Source organism: Anabas testudineus, chromosome 10 (genome assembly GCF_900324465.2).
Source record: "Anabas testudineus chromosome 10, fAnaTes1.2, whole genome shotgun sequence".
Lineage (NCBI taxonomy): Eukaryota > Metazoa > Chordata > Actinopteri > Anabantiformes > Anabantidae > Anabas > Anabas testudineus.
Window position 1 is genome coordinate 5,360,141 of NC_046619.1, and position 26,653 is coordinate 5,386,793.

Consider the following 26,653-nt stretch of genomic DNA (forward strand, 5'->3'; position numbering starts at 1 on the left):
ATTCCTTTATGTTTTAGCATCAAGCTAATAGGCTAGCTTTCATTGTCATTTGACTAGGATGGGAACGTGTCATACTGTTTTAGATATTTAAAGGTGCTGTCAGTTTTGAAATGATTGATTTATATAGCTCTTCTTTTGTATTTTTCAGTCTTACAGTGTTTTCTCTTGTCCCAAAATTTGTGAAACTGCTAAACTGGACACCCACATTCAGGGAGGGAAGGAAACGCACATTAGCAAAGAGAATTAAAAATATATTTTTTTATTGACATGTCCTGCATTTCTTAGCTATTTTTTATTTTTATTTTAAAAAGTAAAAATTATACTTTCAATTATACTTTTAAATTTTGACTACGTTGATCATTTGAGTGAGGCTGAAATGAGGAGCTAAAGCCCCCCTAAAAAGGGTCTAGAACCACCCTTGAGTTCATCCATGAGTAGATGAATAATAAGGAAATTCATTTTCCTCCAGGTATTCCTGAGATATAGTGTTAACAAGCATTAGACATGAGGTCATATTGACCTTGACCTTTAACCTTTGACAACCAAAATCATCCTTGGTCCAAGTCAACATTTCAACTGTTTTTCTTTTACTTTAAATTATCTTAATAGTGACTTACAGATTTCTGAATCCGGACAAATAAACACACTGTAAACATCGCACATATAACAGACACCTGAAAAGGTCATTCCTATCACAATACATAGTCCTAGCAACAGCAAGGTGTCAATGGGAGCTTCTCCCACAAACAAACATATCCCACAAATAAAAAACACTGTAAATGAGATTCGCTTTAGATTTATGACTCTCTACAGCAGGTCAATGTCGGCCATTTTTTTAAAATATTTATATCCAGCCTGACCAGAACAGCTCAGCAGTTAACCAGCAAGAATTTATAAATGACTTAATTAATCTTTCCCTCTAAATCAGTCATCTATATTAGAAACTGACATCCCATTAAAAAGATGTAGCTGCCACCTGCTCAAGTCATTAGTCAGTGTGTTTGACTGGGGACTGTCCCGTGGTCTAATTGCTGCCTTCAAGGCTGTTTCATCCCACTAAGTACACGTCCATATTAAATACCTACTCTTAAACATTCAAAGAAAAACAAGGATTTTTGTAGAATTTCTCCTGCACACATATGAAAATGATTCACTGAAATGATTTAAGCCTGTTCACTCCATTTTCAAACATGTCATTTCCATCACAGCAATGCAATGAAGCCTGACTGTTCTGCATAATCAATATGCCACTATATAATGACTGAGAGGAAACAGCATTCATTAATATCCTCACATTCCCAGCTCCCCGCTGCAGGCTGCAGGAAGGAGGCTCAGTGCATACCAAACTACCTCTAGGACCCAGTGAGTCTTCTCCTCAGCCTTTGTAGTTTTTGTGTGTGTGTGTGTGTGTGTGTGTGTGTGTGTGTGTGTGTGTGTTGAGACGAGGGAGACTGAGATGTGCTTCTTGCTTATCACGATTCACATCGAGCTCCTGTACCAGCTGAGGAGGATGCTGAACAGGTCAATTTGAAGCCAGGATCAGCCCCCTGACCTCAACTGCTTATTTATTTATTTATTTTTTATTTCCTTTTCATTTTATTTCATTTTATTTCATTTTATCCCCCCCCCCCCCCCCTGTTCATTGTTATCATTGGTATGATTTTTTCATCCTCACATTCTGGGACACCATGAGAGCCTCTGTATTTCGGGTGCATCCCTTCCTCTGCCTCTCACTGTGATGTAGCACAGCTCGTAGCTTTGTTCTCATGACAGACTTGCACTCATCCAGTGGCATCAAAACAGGAGCCACCGGTGAATTGATCTTAACTTTCCTGCATCTTCGACGATTCCGGCTGCAGCAGGTACTTTGTGCACTTGAGGTGAGTGTGTTTTTCCACCTTAGACACGGAGGAGTCCTTTATCTTCTTCTTATTTATCAGACAGATGGTGTAAACCGTGGGTGAGACGCTTCATCTGTCCCCCACATTTGCTGTAACATTATCACACATAATGTTCTGATTTTTCTAAAATGTCCGTCGTCTTCTCATACCTGCACATTTTTGGAAACAGTGATGCTCAGTAAGTGGAGGCGTGGGACGTGTCCGTGAATACTAATGACAGCCAGTTGCTGTCTCCGCTCCTTCTCCTCCTTGTGCGTTTTTTTTTTTTTTTTTTTTTTTTTTTTGTGCCTGCTAAGGGGGAATCCCACTAAATAAGTCAAGCTAACGACTAAATAGGTCACATATGAATCCACTGGCATGTCAAGCCGGTTAAACTGAACCTCCGGTCATTACAGAGCGGTCCTGCTGCGTGTAGGTGTTGAAGCAGCCATGTGGAGCATAGAGCGCGCGTCTCCACTTCTCATCTGCCTGCTGGCGCTCACAGCTCTCTGGAAAACCAGGTGAGTCTCTTTGAATGGGAGACGATGCTGTAGCTGTAGGATCTGTGGGATCTGTGGGATCCCTCGCTCTGGTCCCAGGGGAACGCCGCTGGAAGTCTCTATTGATCCATATGTATCAAAGACCTGCTGGACTGTTATCAGTGGACACATATTGCGCAGGAGGAGAGGCAGTTTATGGCCTTCAGCATCCTCAGTCTGACCGTAAAAACAACCCGCAGGCCATGTAGGTTATTGTCGGCTGCCTTGATGAAAGTGTAGCTCATTACAGTTGATTTACAATTGATGCATTGTTGGCTTAAATTATCATCAAATCTAAAATAAATAAATTGTATTACTCTGTCTATGATAGAAAGCCCCCAACCAAAGATTAATAAATAAAATGACCTGATGCCCAAATGGCCTTACATTCAAGGAGAATCCATCAATAAGTAGTCAAATTCTTTAAAAAAACATGATCAAATAAAATGAATGTGCTAAGCGCCCACAGAACACTTATTCAGAGGACATCTCATCACATCAGGTGTAGCAGTGTCTATTCAGAGTGACTATTCAGGTCACACGGCAGCTCACACCAGAGGACTGTTGTCATAGAAGACAAAGTCGGAAACAAGAGAGAGGCGATTTCAGTGAGTTCATTCAATTCCCCTCAAGGCTCCATCATGATCCCACAGATGTACAGCATCGTCTGAAGTGGTATATGCTTAGACCTTTTTCACACAAGATGTGTGGAGGGGTCACAGTTTACAGTGTGACACCACAACAGAATGAAATCAGGAGACTGGTAAAAGCAGGATAACCTTAGTGTTAGCATTCACACATTAATCCAGGACTAGTTGCTCATTTTGTATCTGTAGCAGTTTGTAAAACAAGAATAAAATGCGGTATCTTGGCTGTATTTACAAATGTAAAATATCTAACCTCTAACCTGACTTAGGCTCATAATAATTGAGATATGTTTTTTAAGTTCAACCCAATCATCCCAATCAAGAATGGGTGCAACTCTTTGCTAAAGAAATATATTTGTAAGTTGTTGTTATTTAACATATTTACATTTTGTGAAAATGTGGCTGGGCTTTTGTGGACATTTCTGGGGGTTTACTGTCTTGTCCAGTGACACTTTCACATAATTACATAACACATTTACTATAATCAGTGCAAATTGAAAATGGTCTCCAATTCAAAACCTATTCCTGATCTGTCATCAACATTATCTATCAACACAGAACAGTCCACAAATACTCAGTTCTGTAAACTGGGACTTTCAATGTTTGTTCTCTACCATCAACTTACTTTTATCCAAACAATATAATTCTACTTTTAAGCAGGGACTAAATTAAAAAGTTAAAGCTACAACAACAACTAACTCATTTTATGGTCTTTGACAGACACACTTTACATTGAACAACTGCAGTGTTGATGCTTAAATAGGTATGGTGCCATTTTAAATGATAATTCTAACAAATATCCAAAATCAGTGACTGTTCTGTAGGCTACAGCTAAGTAGGCTACAATAATCCACTTTCACAGAAGGTCATTAGAGGAATGTGATTCAAAGAGAAAATGCTCAGTTTGTGGAAAATGATTAATATTATATGTACATTCCCTTACATACATCACCCAGCGCTGTGGATTGTTTTGATTACAGCGAGTTTTAATGTTGGACCTATCTGAATTTATTTACCACGAATCTCCAGCTCTGATTACATTTGCATATTCACTTGTGTTTTGGCTTAAAGATCAGATGCCTCACAAATATTCTGCATTGAACTGGGTCATCAATGTGGATGTGAAACAATGTGCATGTGGGTGTCTTTGTGGACACGTTCAGTGTCGCTGCCAGCAAATTTTGACCCTTTTCCATAAATGAGGACTCCGAGGAGAAAACCGGTGTCTGAATGAATTTCAAATTTAATCAGATTAAATCTCTTTGTGTATCTGTCGACTAGCTCAGTGAACGCTGACGCCTCATCTGATGCCTTTAAAACCAACATCACCCTGTTCACACGAATCCTGGACAGACTGCTGGATGGATATGACAACCGTCTACGACCCGGCCTTGGCGGTAAGCAAATCCTGCGTCGTCATTGGATGCACGGCAGCTCGTCACTTACCAATTTGTACATTTTATATAATGGAAAATTTTGTTATAAAACACAACAGCCTTTTTTAAATGGTTGATGGCTCATTTGGAGTGAGAGCACTTCATTTAGCATCAGCTTTTGTAGTACTGATAACCTTTGACAGCAATCCCCTCAAGAATAAACTGACAAATACACTCTATGCACAAAAGACTTAGGTTATATAATACTCACCACACTTCCTGGAAAGTAAATGCAGCCAAACTGGACACAGTGAACCCCGCAGAGGGCTATATTTGTGAGTTGTTCCAGAAACCAAAGGAAAGAAAATAGGGGTAGATGGAACAACAGTGCAGATCTGACTTCTCTAAAAAAGCATCTATGATGTTTTGCTGTGTTTTTTTGTGCTGCATGGATGAAACTTTAGGGACATGTGTGTTTGAAATGACTCCAGCGGTGTGGCAAATATCTGACTTAGAATTGTTAAATATTTTATTAAGGGATTCTTTATTGCTCTATTCCTTTTTTGAATTGCCTGTTTTTAGAGGGAGAATGTCACATTAAAAAGCTTAAATTCATCATAATATACTGTAACTATGTGACTATGGAGAGATTATGGACTACTAGATTTTGTAATTGCATTTCAGAAATTGCAATATCAGGAAAAAATCAGAAGTTTCTGTGGGATGTAACACAAAACACCTAAATATGTCACCAGCCAGAAAACATTTCCTCTCCTGCCTTGAGCAGAAATTGCATCAAATAAAACTTGAGGCAGCACATTTTGTTATTCGGGGAGAATCAGATTTTCTCCCGTGGCCTCGGTGCGGCGCTTCTCTCTGCGTTCTCACCTCTCCCGTCATTCTCCATGTTTGGCATCTCATTTCCAGATGGCCCCTCACCCTAAAGCAGAGCTCCTCCCCCAGGATTTGGTGCCATTTGAAATTCAAATTCCTGGGGCCATCAGCCCAATCTAGGAGCTGCCATATGGAGCAGACCTCCTCTAGCTTGGCAGCGCTCAGGACGTACGACTGGACAGACAGTAGCGGTGCTAATTTGAGAAAAGCATAAATGTTTGGTGTAATACTACAGTGTAGCACTAATGCATATATTACTTTAAGAGCTCTGGTGGTTATATTTCATGGTCTCCATCATTGATTTGCTCCTGGCATTTGACAGCATTTTTGTCTTTCCCTGGAAGATTTATAAGACTCTGTCAATACAACTATATTGATTTGGCTGAAAAATTACATTATCGCATGATCCTCCCCCAACAGGCAGAAGTGTTAAAGACAGATGTAGGGGACACCTGAAATATAAAGAGTCTTACGGGACCAGGACCACACACATTACACATTTTGATCCGATTTGGCCGCAGTAGGAACTGAACACCCACATCTGTGTAGTCTAGTAATCACATCTAATAATATACACACACAGACACATAATGGTTCAAAATTGAGTGCAAAAAGAGAAGAATGACCATCAGATGGAGTTTTTCACGCTGTAGACACATTAGATCAGCATGGCTCACCTGTGGGGGAAACATGTTAACGCTTCACGGGACTTTAGTTGATAACACATTTGTAATGGCTGAAGAAGTGCTCATTCACACATATTGCATATTCAGGGGTACAGAGCCAGTAATTTCCACAGTTTGTATCATTTAACGGTGCCACAGAAGACCGTCTGAATCCCAGTGCATGCATATCTGTTGTACACTCTATACAGGCATCCATGCTAATGCATTGAAAACATTAAAAAGCTCCATAAAGGTAGAAGCAGCTCCAGGGCTGTTGCTACACATTACAAACAAAATTATACGATGTTTACTAAAATTGAAGACTGAGTTATTGTTTGGATGTTTTTACTGAACTGTGAGACGTTTAAATCTGCACTGAAGAGCGTTTTCACTGTCTTTTACTGCCACGAACAAGGGATATGAGTTTTATAGCTTCCCCTGATTATCAAATGATAAAGCGGAATCTAGGGCAGAGGTTTTCAAGATTAACCCACGTGTCCCCTCGGGGGTACTAGAAGGTTTCAGGGGAGAGAAAAAAAACCCCAATGTAATCGTTACAGCAGTGAATGAATTACCGTGTGGGTTTAGGCTGCACATTTGCCTTGAATTTATTTATAGCAAATACAATATAACGACAGCCTTGTGATGGCTCAACAGACCTATTGCTTTCCCAAGTAAAAACAGCTATTTTTCTTTAATAATGAGCTTATAGTGTAACTACTGTGGGCTGAATTAGAATTCTTACTGCCTTCATTCGGCATTTATGTTTCCTCCCTGTTGTATGTTTCAAGTGCTGAAGCGCTACCTAGCTCTATTAAAATGCAGCAGTTGGCTTATGTGGCTTCGACCGAAATCACGTCAGGCTGCAGAGACTGAACGCAGAAAGCACATTTGCTCCCACATCATCATTAGTGTGACTGCGAGGCAGCTCACTTCTGTTCATATTCACACTTCTGCTACTAATTTGTTTTCCACCCAAAATTTGTCATCTAATCGTCAACTTCATGCTCAGAGCTACACATCATGTTCCAGCTATAGAACGACACCAAGAAAGCATTTAATGTTAGAACCCAACAGTTGTATTAAGCGAAATCGCAACTTTTGTGAGGGTCAACCTCGCAACAGTAGCTCCACAGAAACTTCATGTGCAGTATTAGTTATCAGGTGTTAAAGACACTCAATGGAAAGTTGTCATAAATTTCCATAATCACTGTGGTGTGATGGAGCAATCAGCAGCAGGGGAGGATGGTGGCTGTACACAATGCTAATTTAAGGAAAACACAAGACAGTTTGATCACAGTCAGATCATGCTTGGTTTATAATGATTTCATCAGACACGTCCAAACCCAATGCTGGATTTTTGCTGATGCCTTATCCCTGTTCCAACTGGCAGGAGTTAACATTTGGATAGTTGCACAGCAGGATGCACAGTCCTCTAACACAGACAGGTTGCGTCTGACCAATTAAACATGGTTCAGCAGGCCCATCTGTACCAAATGCATCAGATTATGTGAAACACGCGTGTTTATGATTGTTCTTGCTGAAAAAAAAAAAAGAACTTTAGGTTTTGTCCTCATTGTCCTAAGCGTCTGCAGGCATTAAATGCACTCTGGATATTTTTAAATCGGAAACACGTACTTCCCCTGATGTGCTGTGCTTCTCCAGGTTTGCTGCTGCGAGGTTGCATCATTTGTACAAATGGGGTTAGTTTAGCTGGTGAATTTGCTGCACTCATGCAATGCAAATAAACTGGAGCTGTCATTTGGTGGTGCATCTCATTTCCACAGCCCGTTGTTTCTTTTTCATTCTTGTGGGGGTTTTTGATACAGGATTGTTGTTGTATTTATTTTTTTATTATCATGGTGTGATATAACAAGGATCATCTCCTACACACAGTGTCCGCACACAGTGTGTAGGAGATGATGTGTTTTGGGTCAAACAACCCTCATCAGGCGTTTCATATAGCAGCTGACAATGCACTGCTCTTTTCATTCACATTTCCTGGCACTGAGTATTGTGAGTATATGATATCATTATTATCAACTTGCCACTTACTACCCTATATAGATTTTCAGTGTATATAGAAAACTACACATGATAATCAGCATAATTCAGATATTACTTATTTAAATCATATTTGTTGTCCAAATACAAATTTCTTTCTCCATCTTTATAATGCATGATGGTGACTTTTACTCTGCATAAAAAACCTACTCATTCAATTGAATGGGGCCAGTGCATTAGGCTATCACCTGCACACAGCTTTTTCCATTTCACTATTAGTTTGTTATAAAGTGAAGGATTTTCACCATTCAGTGCGTCTCCATAAAGAACATTTGTCTTTACATAAATCAAACAGCTGTGAGCCACCGTGTATTAAAGCTGGTGATTTTAAGTCAGTATGATGATCACATTTAAGACCTGGTTTACTGCTACAAACGCACGACACCATGTGTCTTGCTAAACAGATAAACCTGCCACTTTCTCATGAGTTACAATAGCTTATGCTGTAAATAAGACAGCCTTTGGTTAATAGGCCCACGTCTTGTCAGAGGGGCACGGATGGCAGCGCTCCTCGCCTTGCTCGAGAACCCTTCACTGAGGTGCAACGATCGCTTTAGATTGTATGTTTGCTGTGTAGTACAGAGCGTAGAGTGAAAGCCTTTTGAATCGGCTGAGCACGAGAGATCGAGCTTCAGTAATTATTGAAAGAGACAGAGTGTAGATAAAGCAAATGGACCTGATGCAGCCACGCCGGAGCAGTCACACATTGTGACTTGAATAGGAAGCATATGAGGCTTTGCTGTTTCTATCTGTCACATCAGCGTGAACATTTAGGACACATTTAGTATGCTTAAAATCTTACACGTTGCTCTGGCTCATTAAACTTAATGTTGCTTTGATGGCTTGCCTATGTGAACTGTGTTTGTATACCATGAGGTTCTGAATGACAAGTCCCAGTGGAAACGAAAGAGATGAATCTGAGATGAAAATCAAAGTGACGTTTTTAAATACGCCGTCCGTAACTTAGTCATCTAGACCGAGTCTAGACCAGCATTGTTCTTCCTTTCACCACCTGAGCAAAATCTCTAAACCCAGGAACACTGTGTCCCCAGCTGAAATGGTGACGACTATTAATTCATTTTGTTTTATCCCATCTTGATTGTAAATCCCTTTTCACCTGCCTTTGCAAAGACCTCCCCGAATCACTCACAGGTGGTTTAAATGTTGACAAGGTGTTTTTAATTTAAAGCCACAGGAGGTCACGGCGATCACCTTTTGGGCACAGAGGATGTTATTAAGCTTTCAAGGCCCGTGCTGAAAGTCAGTGACACCAACTTGTCAGGAGTGAAAAGTCTTTGTAGAAAGCTACATTTAATAAAGGTTTTTACATTTTGGCCACGTGAATGCATTTTACCTGTCTTCCTTCTGCTGTACTTTGACTTCCTTTCTCCAGTTTGGTGCCTTGATGCCTCTAATTGTTGTTTGCTATTCAGACAGGGTAACCGAGGTGAAGACAAACATCTATGTCACCAGCTTCGGACCAGTTTCAGACACAGACATGGTGAGAACTGCTATTGGACATTTCTTCGATACGTTTTAATTATTCACCCACTTTGTTGTTGTTGTAGAAACACCTAGAAATCCACATCACTCCAGGGGACAGTCTCATCTGTTTATATGTTCAGAATTTAAGGAAGAAAAGAACCTTGTATTGCTTTATGTGTAGTTTCATCATCACTTCCCCTCTTTCTTTTAAGCTTCCTTTTCTTTTCACACACACACACAAACACCACAGCGCTGAAGTAGGACGCATATTCCTCACCACAGCTTTCATCCAACAATTTTCACCTTATTAATTATTGAGAGTCTTCTTGTTATTCAACTCACTCCTTTGTTTATTCCGGGCTTTTCCTGTTTATTATTCTGAGACACACGCCCACCTTTACATCACATGCTCTTGTTGAAGACCCATTTTCCAAGTGATTGATCTATTGATTTAACAATTTTAATATTGAATTCAGTGCTGTGGCCTCTGAAAGATATGTAAACTACAAGGCAGTGAACACAAACACATCTCAGATACACAATATAAAAACTAATAATGATCTAATGATGGAAAATCCCACTAGCATCATCCGATTAACCAAGGGTAAACGGTCCATTAATTAATATCAGACAAATTATTCCTAATGCCAAAATGTCTCACACCTAAAGAAGGACAGAGAGTGGTGTAAAATCATTGCATGTTCAGGCTTTGAACTGTACAATATTAATAAGTAAAATAAACCTTTAAAGTGATTTGAACATGGTTTAACATAAGGCTGAAAATATGTGACTGATTTCAGGTCATAGTCTTCACAGTCAGCAGCATGGAATATATAACGTACCGTATATTCTCCTGTGAACAGACTGATTGACTTGGATACAGTACTTCAGAGTAATACAATTGATTGCTGAGGTGTCCGCTTTATCGCGTTTACACGATTTGCAGGAAGTCTGCTGACAGCAAAATGTAAGACAAACAATTAGTAGAAGAGCGCAGGCTAAACAAACCATGACCATGACAGAAGCAAAATTAAAAACCAAAGGCGAAAAGCTACAGTATGTGCTGCTCTTATATACTGTATGGTAGAAGATCGTCTTAAGGCCTGATAAATGTTTTTTTTTATATTTCTGAGTCTAAGCTCTCTTTATGAGACACAGGATGATCAAACAAAGTTCAGGGTTTCAACACGTGACTAGAAATGTGTTTGTCTCCGCTTTACTTTCTGATTTTTTGTCCTTATTACTTGTTTGCATCAGGTTCTACTGAATTTTTTAAAACAGCTCCTAAAATACTTGACTTTTCCTGCGTTTTCTCGTGGAATGGTTGAATCACTACTGTCAATTTACACCACGTGTATTTATTTGATTTCAGATTAGACTGATTAATTGGCTCCACGACGAGCTTGTTTACAATGTGACTGATCATCTGACTGCTTGTATTTCCTGCCTTCTCACATTTGTTGCTGTAATGTTGATGTGTTCCCAGATCTTATGACTCAGTAGCTAAAACATTATGATAGTCAATAATAAAGATGGCCAAAACTATGAAAACAAGACTGACATTGTGGTGTGTACTACAGTCTTCCTGCTATACCCCAGAGGAATTTAATTAGCCTTAGTTTCAGTGTCCTAAGAACTAAAAGTCAGCTTTCAACTGTGACATGAACAAAAAAAAAAAAAAACAGTGGAGGAATTTATCTTCCTCCTTCTCATGCTCACTTGCTGTGTGTGAATCATACACACACACACACACACACACATCTCATACGTACACGTTTCACAGTGCAGTGATTTCTGCCCTAAATCCCTTCTTGTGTGTAGTTCCTTTTGACAACAGAGCATTGTAGGTCAAGGGGGGTTGTCTTGGCCTCAGAGCCAGCTATGGAAAACACCAGCTCAGAAAGCTGCGAGGAACCTCACCTTGATGGAGCTTTGACAAATAGAGAAAGCTGAAAGCTGAAAGCAGGTTTAAAGTGGTGGGTGAAGTCAGTCGTGAAGAATTGCTGTAGGCTCCCATAAAACACAGGCAGTGGGAAGTGGCCTGTTTTATTTAACGTTTTGTGAGATGGAACGGGACTCATTTCATTTACGGGAAGGATGCAGTATCAAATAGATTTATAAGTAATAGAATCAAAAGGTGTTTAGCTGTGTGGTTTGATTTATCCTTCTCCTCCTCTGTCCACAGGAGTACACCATAGATGTTTTCTTCCGGCAGAGCTGGAAGGATGAGAGGTTGACATTTCATGGGCCGATGAATATTTTGCCCCTCAACAATCTGATGGCGAGTAAAATCTGGACTCCTGACACCTTCTTTCACAACGGGAAGAAGTCTGTGGCTCACAACATGACCATGCCCAATAAACTGTTGAGGATCAAAGATGACGGGACGCTGTTGTACACCATGAGGTAACTCAAGTCACATCTGAAGAAAGAACTCGTAGTTATTGTTGCTGTGTTTGAGACATTTTAGAGTTAGGTGAGAAGACTGACTATATAAAAAGCTAATGCCCATCAGATACATATACCCCGGGAAAATATTGTTTGTATTTTTAAATGAGATATAATTTGTGAGGGTGAGTTGGTTTGTTATCTTTGGACAGAAGCAGACTGGCTGAACAGACTTCGTGCAAAAGCAAAAAGCATTTAAAGGGATTCCTTTAAAATGACCAAGTTACATCTAACGCTTGCTAAACCATGCCGTAGCCATGTACAAATACGTAGTGACACTGAATTTGTTCAGTGCATCTGGTTTCATGCAACACAGCAGCTTGTATTTCAAGAAACCCATTATGAAAGAGAATATGTTGCAACACACCGTCTTTCTGCAGCGGTTGAGTAACGTTTAAATAATGCACCTGTATCTAGTCACACACACAGTAGCTAAGCCAGCATCACACACATGCTTTCATATGATTTCTGCTGCTCTCCGTAGTACCTTGTTTACTTTGCTCTGCTGGTTACAGTTTAGATGAATTATTTCTGTTTCAAGGCATTGCAGATGGGAAATGTCTTGAATAGTGCATGAGGCTTGTGAGTTTTGTTTTTCTGAGACCGTGCCTAATCTGTGCTGTTTACTTTTCATGCATTTGCAAAGTCTCCTTAATTTTCTGTGAATTGGATGCAGGTTAACTGTGCATGCAGAGTGTCCAATGCATCTGGAGGATTTCCCCATGGACTTTCATTCCTGTCCACTAAAATTTGGCAGCTGTGAGTAACTCTGATGGTGATAGTGCCTGAGGGAACTTTAAGTAAAATGCTTTTTTTTTTTTTTTTTCCACTGCTCACTGGTTCTTTGGCAAGAGAACGGCCTAAGAACTAAGTGAAGCTGGAATGCATGTGTTTTTTCTTTTTTGGCAGTGGCCCTTCAAGTCGTAACAAAATTTGCTTCAGTAATTAAACAGATACGTGGCAGATAAGAGTGAGTGGAGACATCACCGGGAAATGTAGAGGAAAAAAAGACTGTGAACTCATCCAAATATTTTTTATTTTGTGAATTTTGTGATCTGTTTTAATAACTTTATTGCTATGGCTTCTTTACATTTGGATGAAAACCCTTTGCTGTTTAAACTGCTTTTAAAAAATGTGCTTTAAAAATAAGTAATAAATATATCGGAGCATCAGTGTAGGGTAGGTCATGTCTGAAATGCATTTACTTACACTAATTAAATGTAAGTGCATTATGCGTTGACCTACAGTATTTCACATTGCTCTCTGCTACTTCATGAGGCCGATACAACAATTCAACAATCTATAGCTAAACAAGATTGACAGAACATTTCAGTAATTACATATATAGATTGAAAATCATTTGTTTCTGCTTTTTGTGACACTGCTAGATTAGCACAGAGGCTTTCAAATTTCATAATCAGGGTCTGGTGTGAAAGTTTTACAAGTTACACCTTCAACCATTGAGTTTTTTTTTTTTTTTTTTTTTTGCATCAAACAATGTAGTGGGAAACGTTTCATTTGGGTCACTGAAATAATTTCTCAAAAATTTATCAATAGCTGCGGCTGTCCCAGATTTATCCTCTGTGGGTTTATCCTCTTCTCTCTCTCTCTCTTTCTTTTTTTAGATGCCTACACAATCTCAGAAGTCACTTATGCTTGGACTCGAAATGCCACAGACTCTGTGGTAGTGGAAGGCGAAAGCTCCCGCCTGAACCAATACGACCTCCTTGGACAAACGGTCGGACAAGAAACTATCAAGTCGAGTACAGGTGAGATTTTGTGCAGGTTTACTCGAAGTCTAGTGGGAATTAAATTCCACCTCATGACTCCTCCACATCGTCTCGAATAACTTAGAAAATGAATTGGAAAAAGGCAAGATGGGGTTTTCACGTATTAGAAATTTGGAAGTCACGCTGCTGAAACAGACTTCAGTAGATCCTGTATTAGTTAGTTTGTGTGCAGCAAAAAGTGGAACTTTATTACCTGCTACTTAAGAATACTTCAGAAACCAAACTGACATTTGCAAACTGTCACAGCATCAATAACTGCTTTATTTGGTGGCACTGGGAACCTAAATATCTTGGTTATCTAATTTTGAAACAGTTTGAGTGTGAAAATCCAACTGTGAAGATTTTGTGCTTGTTTGGGTGGATGTTGAACTTGTCCGCCTCCTACATGTTGCAGGAGGCGGCCGTAGCTTGCTGTGAAACACTTGCTAAGTTTTGTCTTTTATGTTACTCACTTTATTTGGCTTAAAAAATTCAGAGAAGCATTTGTCCTGGCGTCCACTTCATGACAAAGATTCAACAAAACATGAATTTGGCATTAATGCATCTTGAATTCCCTACTGTGTCTTGTATTTTGCTCATCTGCACTTAGCATGGCCTGGAGACCCGAGAGCAACGTGACAGGTGCTGCTGCTGCTACGTCAGCTTTTCCACTTCATTAATCATAGAGGGGAAGTCATTCATATGCAGTGCAGTTTCTTTTGCATGGATTTTAAATAGATGTCAATAAGTACAGATGAGAGATGCTGATGCAGAACAAGACATAGGTGAGCACATTAGTCTTTTGTAGCTGTAAGGGACCCTAACAGAGGCATTTCAACAGAAAAGCATGGCTAGCCCAAAGACACATGAATTTCTCACAGTGCAGCGATGCATGACATGAAAGGAAAATCTGGGTGCAGAATGCGAATAACTCATGTATTTAAAATGAAGTATTTTAGAGTGCGCTGGTAGCAGGATGACGAGTGCACAGGTCATGTAACTGCAACATCCCCAGTTCAAGTCCAGCTGGGGACCTTTGTCGAATGTGACACCCTCTATTCTCCACAGATGCACAGCTGTAACAGAAACAAAACAACAACACGCACAATTTGGGGCATTTCAGTCAAAAAGGCCTGCAGGAGACATCAGTGACTAGCTCATTGCTGAATAGAATAATATCTGCTGCTCAGGTGTAGAGTTTAAAACATGTAAAAAATTGTAAAGGTTATTTATTATCATTTTCTAGTTTCCCGACAAACAGATTATCCAATCATATTAATTACTTTAACTGCTTTTTTTTTTTCATCTTGGCTTGAAATATACATCTAATGTTAATTTATTTTTACCAAGTAAGCTAAGCAGTGAAACTTGTTATGTTAAAATAGAATAGTAATGGTCCGGTTTAAAATGTTCCTTCCAATAATACCAATAATAAGTACTAACGCTACGCTGTAATACAAAAATAATAGCATTTCTGTTTTGTGATGAACAAATGAAGTGATCTAAACCTTAAAACATCAGCCAGGAACATCGGTGAAGTACAAACTGAAAGATGTTTAGGCTACTTTCTGGAGCACTGAAAACGTGTGTAGGCATGGTGCGTTCTCTGGAAACCTCACAGCCTCAGTCAGGATCTGTGCAAAAATAGAAGTATACTCTATCCAAGACCCATAAGATGGGTTTATTTATAAAACACCTCTAACAAGCATATTGTTTACAAAGTGAATACAGAAAACAAAGAATACAAATCCATAGGAAATAGGCCATAGTATGAAAGTAAGGGATAATGAGGACTCAAAAGAAAGCTAACACATTTCACATAAACACACTAGCAAAGATGCCAAGAAATGGGGCCAGATTTTGAGTGTGCATACATGAGTGTGTGGGATTTTTTTTTTCATGTGTGTGAAGATAAGCAGAACATTCCTTTATATAGCTTTCCAAAGGATAGACAAGAAGAAATGGTTTGGAAGATAAGATGAAAAACTGTGAAACGGATTCTCTTGAGTTGGAGCCTCTGACCATGTTTTTTTCATTTCACTATTCTCACCTTTATATATACACGCTTTTGAAGGTGTTCTGCAGATCAATTGTGTTCAGGCTCCGTCAGGCTAGTGAGGGTCACGCATGCTGTGGAGCTGTCACCTAAAGAACCATCACTTGCTGCATTGATGGTGGATTTTCCTGTAACATCCTTGTCTGGCTCCAATTAGGACAATTTAGCATCTATACTAAAAAGACACGTGGTCAAATACACGTGGTTTGACTGATCAGATCACTGTAGGTCTTGGTGGTTGTTTACACTTGCAGATAGTGCCGTCCACTTTTGATCTGAACAACCCAAGACGCATTTGGGAGCTAAGTGTAGACGGTCTATGAAATGAGCACTAGAGAGCAACTGGAGAGAGAATCATGCCAGACAACAGGCTGATGTGTCCTTGTTTTCTGGCTAATAATATGAAATATATTCTGAAGTGACTGGAAAACAGTTCTAGATCAAAGATGTGTTTGATTTGAAGGGGTGTTTCAGGCAGTTCTACAGCATTTGGAATAAGAACGCTGTTTAAAAGAAGAGATCTTTACTGCTTAATAGAAGGAATTTCTTATCTACCATGTCATTTTATTTTATTTTATTTCCATGTGTCATGTAATCATGTCACATAGCTAAAAAAAATGGGAACAGAAATTGTCTGAGGCAGCATGATTTTCCTCTGGGAAAGGCTCCCTGCTGTGGCAATGCAGAGTAGGAGAATTAAATACGTAGCACAGTGATGAATAGCATGCAGGGATCATTGTAAATAATCTCCAGTGGTTATTAACTTAGAAATAAACGCCCTCCAGTGTGCGTACAAACAGAGCAGAACCAATGCAGGTGGAGGCTGGGTGGTGTGGAGCAGTAGTAACAGCAGCAAGCACACGTCAGCATGCAGAGTGAATGCGATGGTTTTTAAATAGACCTCCAGATCAGTGCAGTCAGATGTGATGACTATGGATGTGGATGATTAACTGTTACAGCAGAGCAAGGGGGTGGGATGGGGGGGTAACACTGTAACACTGGTTATCGCTGATGAATAGTTATAACAATGCGAGTGTATGGAATAATAATAACTGAAGGACCTCAAAATACACCTGACAGATGAGCCAAATTCAAGAGACACAATTTAGCACGGCGCATGTCGCCATGGTAACAATTCATGTTGTCACGGTAACCTCAGCATAAACTAACAATACTTATGTAGCACTTTGCAAAACTGAAGTCACAAAGGGCTCAACAAGCAGACTTTAAAAAGAAAGCTGCAGATATGAGTCAAAGAAGAGGTTCCCAACCTGAGGTTTGGATCCTGCAATGAGATTAAAGAGATATCTACACTAATCACTCATCAGTAATCTGGCACTCATGTTTTTATTTCATAATTTTACCTAAACGAACCCATATGATTTGAACAGATTAAACAAGATTAAACCTCTGGTCGACTGTAGGTCCTGGTCACCACCAGTCTGCACAGCTAGACACGATTCAGTCTGACGTGGCTTTGATAATACTGACTGAAAAGATGGAGCAAGTACCAAGACCTCGATGAGTCTTAAACCCTATTAAGAGAATCTCGAAGTCAGCTCAAGTTTCTGGGAACTAGGTTAAAGATGCCCGGGTAACCAAACCAACAACCTAAATGTGAAACATTTCTCCTGCATCATTTCACACAGCCTGGCAAAGTGTCACTGTTTGTTGTTTCCGTTAAAAAAGTTGCAGGAGATGACAGATCCGTTGTCATGCACGATTGTCTGTGTCGCTGAGCGACAGCACTGATCTAATTTTAGCAATACTACTTGGCTGAGGAAAATATGATGGTAGCTTTGTGATATACAATTTTTGCATGATAATCACTGCAGTGACGAGAATAATGGTGCAGAATATGTAGTAATGTTTGTCCATGTATTTCATTTTGACTAAATGGTCTGTGCATAGCATTACTGAAACTGCCTTTGAAATCTACCTTTTAAGATGGATGAATGTTTTTTTTTTTACCTTGAATATGGCCTGATCAGTTTGTGTCAGTGCAGTAAGGGAATCAACATTGTACAAAACAGAATTTTACTTTGGAAAATGGTCTGCACTGCAAACTATTCAAGTAAATAATTTACAACATGCAAAACCACAGATACAGGCCTTTAAAAAGAGTAGAGGGAGTCGCTTCTGGAGTGGGAATGTGAATTATGAGCATCGCTGTTTACAAATAGGTAGAGAATGAGTTATATTCGAGGGCTGCTAAAGAGTTTGAGAAGTTTGTTCCTGGTGGAGGATATTGACCTTGTGGTTATCACCTCCAGACTTTAGCTGTAAAGTCAAGGGAGAAGTGGGTGGTTTGCAAAACATCGCTGTGGAGTTTGATGCCTTCTTTATGTACCTGAGCATGTACAGCGAGTCCGCCTTTTCTCACAAGCTGCTCCAGTTTTCATGCTGAAGTTGCTGCATCTTTCAGGGCGGTGTGGGTGAAAACATGGAAAGATTTCTAAGCTAGTTCTGTTGTTTTTTTTTTCGATCCACATTAAGGACCACATTTACTGAACTCGTGTCAAATCCCTTTTTTCCTGTTTCTTAAAATTTGATATGAGGTTCGGTGTTCATCCAGAGTTGGCTGTGGCCAAATTAATGGTCAGTGTAAACCGGCTGCAGTTAGTTGAGACGTTTTGTTTTACTTTATATGTTTCTGTGTCAGATACATTCTCAGCTGCATGTAGAAAAATCCATCTACCGCACAGTATCGAAGTCATGTTGCATCCTTACTAGATACAAGTGCTCCACCACTACTCCCTATAGATATCACTTACCGGTATAGACTATTTCCCAAGTGACTGCAGTTCACTATCAAGGGATTCGTCGCTTCATTTTCACTGAGCATGAAAGTCCTTGCGTGCACTAAATGCACCTATCTAGGTTAAGTGGTGTATGATGCCTCAGTAGAAGGCAGCACGCCTGCCAGTAACTGTTTGTCTTGTTTTAACTAGTCATACTGCATTATGTGATTGGCTGACTTTAAATTAAACATTCATTACTAGTGTGTCAGTGTTTGCTGTAGCGTACTTGCAAACTAGGTCATTTGGCACAAATGAATATGCTCTCGGGCTTCACAAGAGCAGACATCTTGCATAAGCCTGTGAACATATCAGCACACTGTTAAAAAAATCCCACTATTCAACCGTACCTTTACTTGTCAGATAGTCATGTTCGACTTGTTACTTTAAAGCACTTGCAAATAACTGTTTCCATGAATCTCATTTGATTTTGTTTGTTGTTAAAAACAATTTTGTGTAACTACATAGTACACATACTGAAAAGATGTGAATGTGGTACCTTATTACTTGCACACACTGTGTTTTCCCAGCAGTGTTGTATAACATTTGTGAAATGGGTATGTACTGAATACAAGTGATCTGTTTTCAGATCTCCAATAAATAATTTTGCAGCTTTTAGGTTGACATGCTCAACTTGTTACCAAAAAGTTGCTTATTTACACATTGAGCAGATGCAGAGTAACATTAGTGCTATTTGGCAACGTGTTTCTGGGCACGTGGCAAATGTAAGTCCGACATTCACTCATGTGTAGCTCTCTCTCCTCTCTCAACTCCTGAGGGAAATATCTGGCTCTTTAGCTCAGCTAAATGCTCCAGAATATCATACTCCAGCTTGTTGCTAACTTTATCCATCTGTCATTTGGTGCTCAGCAGGTAGCTTACAGTGGGGTTTTCCCTCTGAAAACAGTCATATGTGAATGGTGAGACTGAACTAGAGCAGGAAAACTGCAGGTTGAAAACCAAAACAAAGAGCTGAAGGACACTAAAATGCTCTAGAGCTGAAAGAAGCTGTAGAGCCGAACCATAATTCTCTGTGGATTTGTCACTACAAGCCTCCCCTTCCTCTTATAAGTAGTCTTGTGATTTATTGTTAATGTGTGTGAAATATTGATTACTGTTATTAATATTAATGATTGTGTGATCAAAAAGTAGTCGCTCGTAGTGTCAAATTTAACACCGGACTCTGCTGTTGTACTGGTCTTAGTAGTGCCAATGGGATGAGAACTTGGTTCTGAATGAATAAGTTGGCCAGTGTTGTGATACACGCTTGCAGATGTGTATCTGCAAGCTTGTTTGAAAGTTTTTCTGCCCTCTAGAGGTGAAACATGAAACTAGGCAGCTTTAAATAATAATAATAATAATAATAATAATAATAATAATAATAATAATAATACATTTAGCAAATTATACAAATATGAATTGCATCAGGATTCATCATCCAGGGAAATCCATTATATAAAATTGCCTGACAATTACCCTGACAAAGCAGATTGCAGATTTTAACAGAAAAGTGGGGGACTGGAAAAGGCATATATTATACCAGCCACGGTTTTATCCAAAGACATTATTGAACTGCATTAGGACCCAGAGAGTTTGGGAGTTTGAGCCATGTTAAGGACTATAAGTGAAGATAGATAATTGTAATAAATGTATTCAACTTCATTGAAAAGCAGTTCCTTATATGATAATTACATTGGAGTACAATACTATGAGCAAACATATAACTGCAGCAGCCATGTATACAGGCAGATTTGTATTAGAAATTCCCATGTAGCCTCTGTTTGCGATGCTTAGTGTGTGCTGTGCGTGTGCCATCTGTCAGACAGTTGCAGTTACACTGTACACCCTGAATGAGAGAGGTTTTCCTGTGGTGTTAGTAGGAGCCATGTTTCCCATATCTGTAGGAAACATGGTGTGATTTCCATCTTCGTGCTATTATCACTGACTTCCCTCTCAGCAAAGCCATATCATGCTTCTCTGGAGAAAATTCAGCCACATATTCCCAGCTTATACATGTTACTCCCCCATTCTCCGAACAGGCATCGGGGCTGGCATGTAAATTAAATTACTGAAGATACAGAGCTCCATTGGGCACTGAGAGCGCTCTCAATTCCTCTAAATTCCAGTGCCTCAAAGTGTGTGTGTGTGTGTGTGTGTGTGTGACAGAGAGAATTAGGCCTCACATAACTGGTAGAAATCCAGACAATACAACTCCAGCGCTGAAAAAGACGGAATAAAAATCTTTAAGAATTAGTTCTCGCCCCTTTTCCCACAGCTGAAAAGGTTTTTCCTCTTGCCAAGTGGCGGTGTGTATCAAGGCCTTCGTTTCAGCATCGCAGCAAATGAGCTATGTTTGTCTGTTCGGTTGCCATGGGTAACACATCTTTTTCTTCTCATGTCTAATCTTGGCTTCTCTTTGAGATATCTTCCATTTGAAGACCTGCCTGCTACTGCAGCACTGGCACTGTTTCGCCCCCTGTCAGCTATTAGGCTTTGCTCAGTGGCTAGGAAATCATTCTGTCTGCTTTTTTTAAGTATGGATGGATTATTATAACAAATATGTACTGTTAGCAGTTGAAGTAGGCTGTCTAATCTATGTCTAAGACTGCTTCGGCATTTTTAAGCTGTTAAGATCTTCCTTTTAAACCTTTGCTCATGCATGGATACATTCTGTTGCTGTTACTCATATATTTTTAATTTTATCATGAATTTTAAAGCACGTGCATGGTGAAACTAGAAATCCAGAGAAAACACACATTTTAATGTACTGTACATTTTAGTGCTGTACATTTCATCTGCAGATACAGTTACATTACAAATTGATATGTGTGCAAAGCATAAGATTGGCTTATATGTATAAAGTGTATTGTTTCATTCTTCTATTTCATTGTGCATCAAACAGGCTCGAGGCTACATGAACTGTTACTAGTGTAACACCTCTAACCAAACTGTTGGTGGTGGATTTGCATCATGGTCAATGTAGGCCCCAGGTTTTCATAAGGTAGTATTAAAAAATGCAAAAACAACAAACAAAACAAACCAACAAACCAAAAAGTTACTTAAAGATATGTATATTTCTGGTTCTGCTGCAACAAGCTTCAGTAGCTCAGCTGATTTGTCCTTTTAATATTAGCAATAGCTTGCACAGATGAAAATTGCAGGAAACTAAAATTAGCTTATGTCATGTGACACACACACACATACAATATGTGATCAGAGGGTGGTGTGTTACCAAGCAGAGTTTGTGCATCACTACATTCATTAAATTGTATTAGGTAATTAAAAAGTTCTCAAATGCCAGTAGAAGCAGCTGCAGTGGTGGAGCTTCACACTGACCCCGATTCTTGTCTCCACAGGTGAATACACAGTGATGACAGCTCATTTCCATCTGAAGAGGAAGATTGGATACTTCGTCATTCAGACGTACCTCCCATGCATCATGACAGTCATTCTTTCCCAAGTGTCTTTCTGGTTGAATAGAGAATCAGTGCCAGCGAGAACTGTGTTTGGTAAGTGTTGGACTTGAGCACACGATTCTTCCTCTCTTCTTTTCTTGCATGCAAAACTGAGTTTCAAATAGGCACTAAGCCTGTATCTTACTAAAATTCCCCAATTCTCAAAGACACTAGAGCGGATCAGGTCCAGATAATATTGGATTATTATGACACACATTTGTCACGATTGTTCCAAATGATGGGTGCGGGAGACATTTGTAGAGGCTTCAGTGCTTTTACAGGTCAGTTGGGCTTTTTTGTAGGTCAAGTGGAACTAACACCACTTGACCAAACTGCTGAACAGTTGAAGCATTACCAAAAGTCAGCAGTTGTTAAGGTAAAAACACAAAGGACAATAATGACACTTAAAGCTACAAAATGCAACTTCTGACATGCAAGCTACTGTAGAACGAGTCTCCAAATCAGTCCAGTATCCTCTAATTCTTCAGCTGGTGTTCAGGAGGGATTCTATTGTCTGTTCCTACCCTTTGTACTCATGATCATAACTTTATAACACAACAATTAACAGTTAACTATTCACAGTTTCTTCTCTTCAACACGGCCAACACTATAGCACACATAAAGCAAACAATTTTTAACGTTAATAATTGTACAGTGCAAAATGACAACACAAAGCAGCGTGCTGGCTGCAGCCAATTAACTACTTTAGCTGTAGGTAGCACAACAGTCTGCTAACAGCTGAAAGAGGCTGGGCTACATCTCTGCGTTAGGTTAACAAAAAACAGTTTGTTGGTTTAAATAAAATCTGCTTGTGTGCATATTTCCAGAAAAATAAATGAATAATAATAATGCTTTATTATAGATTCATTTGCTGTGTTATGAACCTGATCTATAATGTCAAAAGAACTGCTGATTTCTTGTTGTGTATTTCCAGGTGTGACCACTGTTCTCACAATGACAACACTGAGTATAAGTGCAAGAAACTCCCTTCCCAAAGTTGCCTACGCCACCGCCATGGACTGGTTCATCGCTGTCTGCTACGCCTTTGTCTTCTCAGCTTTGATTGAGTTTGCCACTGTCAATTACTTCACAAAGCGTGGCTGGGCTTGGGATGGGAAGAGTGTTGTGAATGACAAGGTAATGAGGAAAGAAAAGCACGTCTTTCTTGACAAGCTCCACTTTCAAAGAGAATTCATTAGCATTTTATTGTATGTTGAAGAAGGCAGTGTTAGATTGCAGAAAATTGAAGCCAGGCAGCTGCTGTAACCCTCAACAAGTACCTTAAAGTCCAACCTGTCCATCACTATTTCTTCTCATTATTAGGTTATAATGCATATATTATATTTAGAAGAGGCAATAATCACAACTTAAAGGAGCTGGGCATCTCAAACTACTGATTTCTTAATACAAATAAAAACATAGATTTAATATTACTGGGCTTAGAAATCAAATAAAGTGTCTGAGGAAGGTTTTCCTATTACACCACGTGTCTCTATTTCAAACATAGCTTTAGTGTGTTAAAACTGGGAAGTGTTCTTACGAATACCACATGTTACGACTAACTGTAGTTTTACCTCCTGCTTACTGTAGGTGTGTGGCTGCATGTGTATGACATCCAGGGAACAGCTTAGAAAAGCTAAATAAAAAACATTGCACAGCATCCTTAACACACTGTTCACATATTTTGTCTCCACTGGCCTCCGCTAAGACATCGCAAAATATGCTTTATACATTTCCAGAACTTATGCATTACCACAGCAAACATTCATTTCCATCTGTTTTATGGAGATGCGACAAGCCACGGTGCACCTAATCCTTTTTGGTCTTTCAACAGAAAAAAGAGAGGGCATCTGTGGTCAAGAAGAATAATGCCTACGCTGTAGCTGTGGCCAACTACGCGCCAAACATCACCAAGGACTCTGGCACCCTTCCAACTGTTGCCAAAGGTGGAGCTACGGAACCCAACAAGGCAAAGACGGAAAGTAAAGCCCCAGAAAACAAGAAGACATTCAACAGCGTTAGCAAAATTGACAGGCTGTCAAGGATTTTGTTTCCGGTTCTCTTTGGCACCTTCAACCTCGTCTACTGGGCCACCTACTTAAACAGAGAACCCGTTATAAAGGACATGGTCCCCTCTAATTAGAGACCACTTTTACTGGGGTCTGCTCTCGGGACTAAAGGACAAACCAAATACCTCCAGCAACTGTGTACACATACCTTTGCAGAGTGAAGTCCTGGATTGTGATCCTCTATCGCCACCTGTTTTCTACACCGTCTGCAGAATTTTTGAGAAGCCTGGCTTTTGTAAATGTGTATGTATATTTCTATTCATGGTTTCATGGTTGCATATTGTGTGATTACTTCGATTAGAGTGCATATTTCCTTGAAGTATGTTTCCAGTTACAGTATGTGGCCACTGTACATACAAATGAAATGAAGAGTAAACACATAAAGATGAGCACATACATTTTATTTAAAATACTTATACATGTGTTGAATTTTGATGGTAATGCCCACTCTCTTGATATTACAGTATATATTTTTCCTTTGAGTGAAAGGGACTGGTTATACTATATTTCTTTCTGTCTTTGACATCAAAGAGTGGCCTGACTCTTTTATTTTTCTGTCCAAGCCAATGCAAAAACACACTTGTATAATATTGTTACAGTGTAAAAGTTGTTTTATTATCTGTGACTACAGATATGGGACTGCAATCATACACTGACCTCCAGAATTATTGAAAGTGAATATTGTGAGAAGCATCTGACTTACTGCACTATCAGAGTGGAAGCTTATGAAGTTTATCCTTTGTGTATCCTCACTTTGATTCTGTGTTAGCAAAGATTTTATTAAACGAAATACTGCAACTTAACATGTTGAAAATGCAAATTTGAAATGAAAAAGAAAGATACGTATTTACACCTTCAGCCTACACTACAGTAACATTAACATCTCTGTGAAATTTTTGCTGCACCAAAGTAGTGCCCCTTCTCTCAAACTATTGACTAAACTATCAGTTAAAACATCTAAGACTTTAGTGTTTTAGATGCTGAACAATAGCTGCTTGGGCTGGAAATTAGGTTGGATTGGTGACACATGCAGAGTATATGGGTGATGTGCCACTTTAAAACCAAAACAATGAGCTACAACAGGCTAAAAAACAACACATAGAGCTGCAGTGTGGGGAATCATTTTCACCTTAACAGACAGTTTGTTGGTGATCAAAACGATCAATGCAGTATTAAGAATGCAAGGACGTTAAAAGTCAAGGAATCTTTTGCTTTTTGGCTTTTTGTTCAACCACCAGCTAATAACTCTGGAGGACTGTGTAGATTTGTTGACACTAATCAGACCACTGTGGCAGTATGTCTGTCACAACATTTTTTGCTCAAGATCTGTATCCAGCATTTGCAGCTCATTTGTCCATCCCACCAGTTACTGGATTTTGATGTAATTATGGATATGAATGGGACAGGGCTGCAAACACAGAACTGTTTTGTGCCATCATAAACTTCAGCGAATCATGTGTGGGAATGCTTTGAATAGTCCTGTCCCTCTGCCAGCGAATCATTTGTTCAACAGGCTTAAAGTGACAGGACACAGCCAGCATTCAGGTGTAAATTTATATTTTTCATAGATATGTGGTTTCACCTCATATTCTTGCACAGATTGACTGTTGTACACACTAAAACTCTGGATTAACTTAAAAGCCATATGCAGTCACTTTGTAACCCATTGACGTTGAGAGTACTTCAAAAACATGCGCCGCTGGGTAGAAAAAACTTCACTGTATAAATGTTTTTGTTTCACCACCATCTCGGTCCTTAATTACTCTATATTGACAAATCCCGTTCAGCCCATATCAGTAGTCATATACAGTAGTGCTCTGTGTACCTCTTTCCATAAAGTGATTTTTGCTTTACATCAGTATTTTACCTTAATTTTACCTTAATTTAATTGTTGTGTCAAATTTTGCATGAAAATGAAATTTAGGAGATCCTGTTTTTTTTTTAAACAAATTATTATGTCGGCTCTGCTTATTTTTAATTCAGTTTTTCTCCAACATCCTGATAAAATCTTAAACATTCCAGATGAAACGATTGTTCACCAGGTGGATGCTTGATGCAGTGCACAGTTTCTAATAAAACACATATCATCTCAATTCTTCAGATCTAGTTTCTGTCTTTTGATGAGAGCCTAACTGCTATTTGATTTTTTTTCTTTTTTTTTTTATGACGCTATTTGCTATATTGAGTTTTAAAAAACATATCATGATGTTATTGTTTAGCATTTGCTTTCTTCCAGTGGTATAAACAATTTTGAAAAAGGGTTCCTTAAACGTACTCTTTAAAGAATTGAGGTCACAGACGGCCTGATCCGATGGTCGCCCCCTAATTGTCAGTGCTACTACAGGGTTTCTGTGTCTTATCACATGACACCTTGACATGTAACCAGGAGGAACAGGAGAATCTGACCCGGGTACAGGGTTTTGTAGATGACTGCTTTACCAGCTGGTCTACTACAAAGTAATGCAATCTGCAAAAAAAAGTAATAGCAGTATTTGAGTCAGGACATGG

At 39.3% G+C, this 26,653-nt stretch overlaps 1 protein-coding gene across 1 annotated transcript; it reads left to right on the forward strand.

The window, feature by feature from the left end:
• The first annotated feature begins 1,719 nt into the window (after positions 1-1,719).
• LOC113160065 (gamma-aminobutyric acid receptor subunit alpha-2-like) lies at positions 1,720-26,226 on the forward strand. The gene is made up of 10 exons (XM_026357110.1): positions 1,720-1,880; positions 2,297-2,401; positions 4,348-4,463; positions 9,499-9,566; positions 11,736-11,956; positions 12,675-12,757; positions 13,624-13,767; positions 21,978-22,130; positions 23,011-23,213; positions 23,911-26,226. Exons 2-10 carry the CDS (start codon positions 2,331-2,333, stop codon positions 24,217-24,219), a joined length of 1,368 nt encoding a protein of 455 aa, XP_026212895.1. The 5' UTR covers positions 1,720-1,880; positions 2,297-2,330; the 3' UTR covers positions 24,220-26,226.
• The last annotated feature ends 427 nt before the right edge of the window (positions 26,227-26,653 follow it).

Coding starts and splice junctions, on each gene's coding strand:
- LOC113160065 (XM_026357110.1), top strand. CDS start 2,331: ATGTGGAGCATAGAGCGCGCGTCTCCACTTCTCATCTGCCTGCTGGCG. Junction 2,402..4,347: donor ACAGCTCTCTGGAAAACCAG/GTGAGTCTCTTT, acceptor TCTGTCGACTAG/CTCAGTGAACGCTGACGCCT. Junction 4,464..9,498: donor TCTACGACCCGGCCTTGGCG/GTAAGCAAATCC, acceptor TTTGCTATTCAG/ACAGGGTAACCGAGGTGAAG.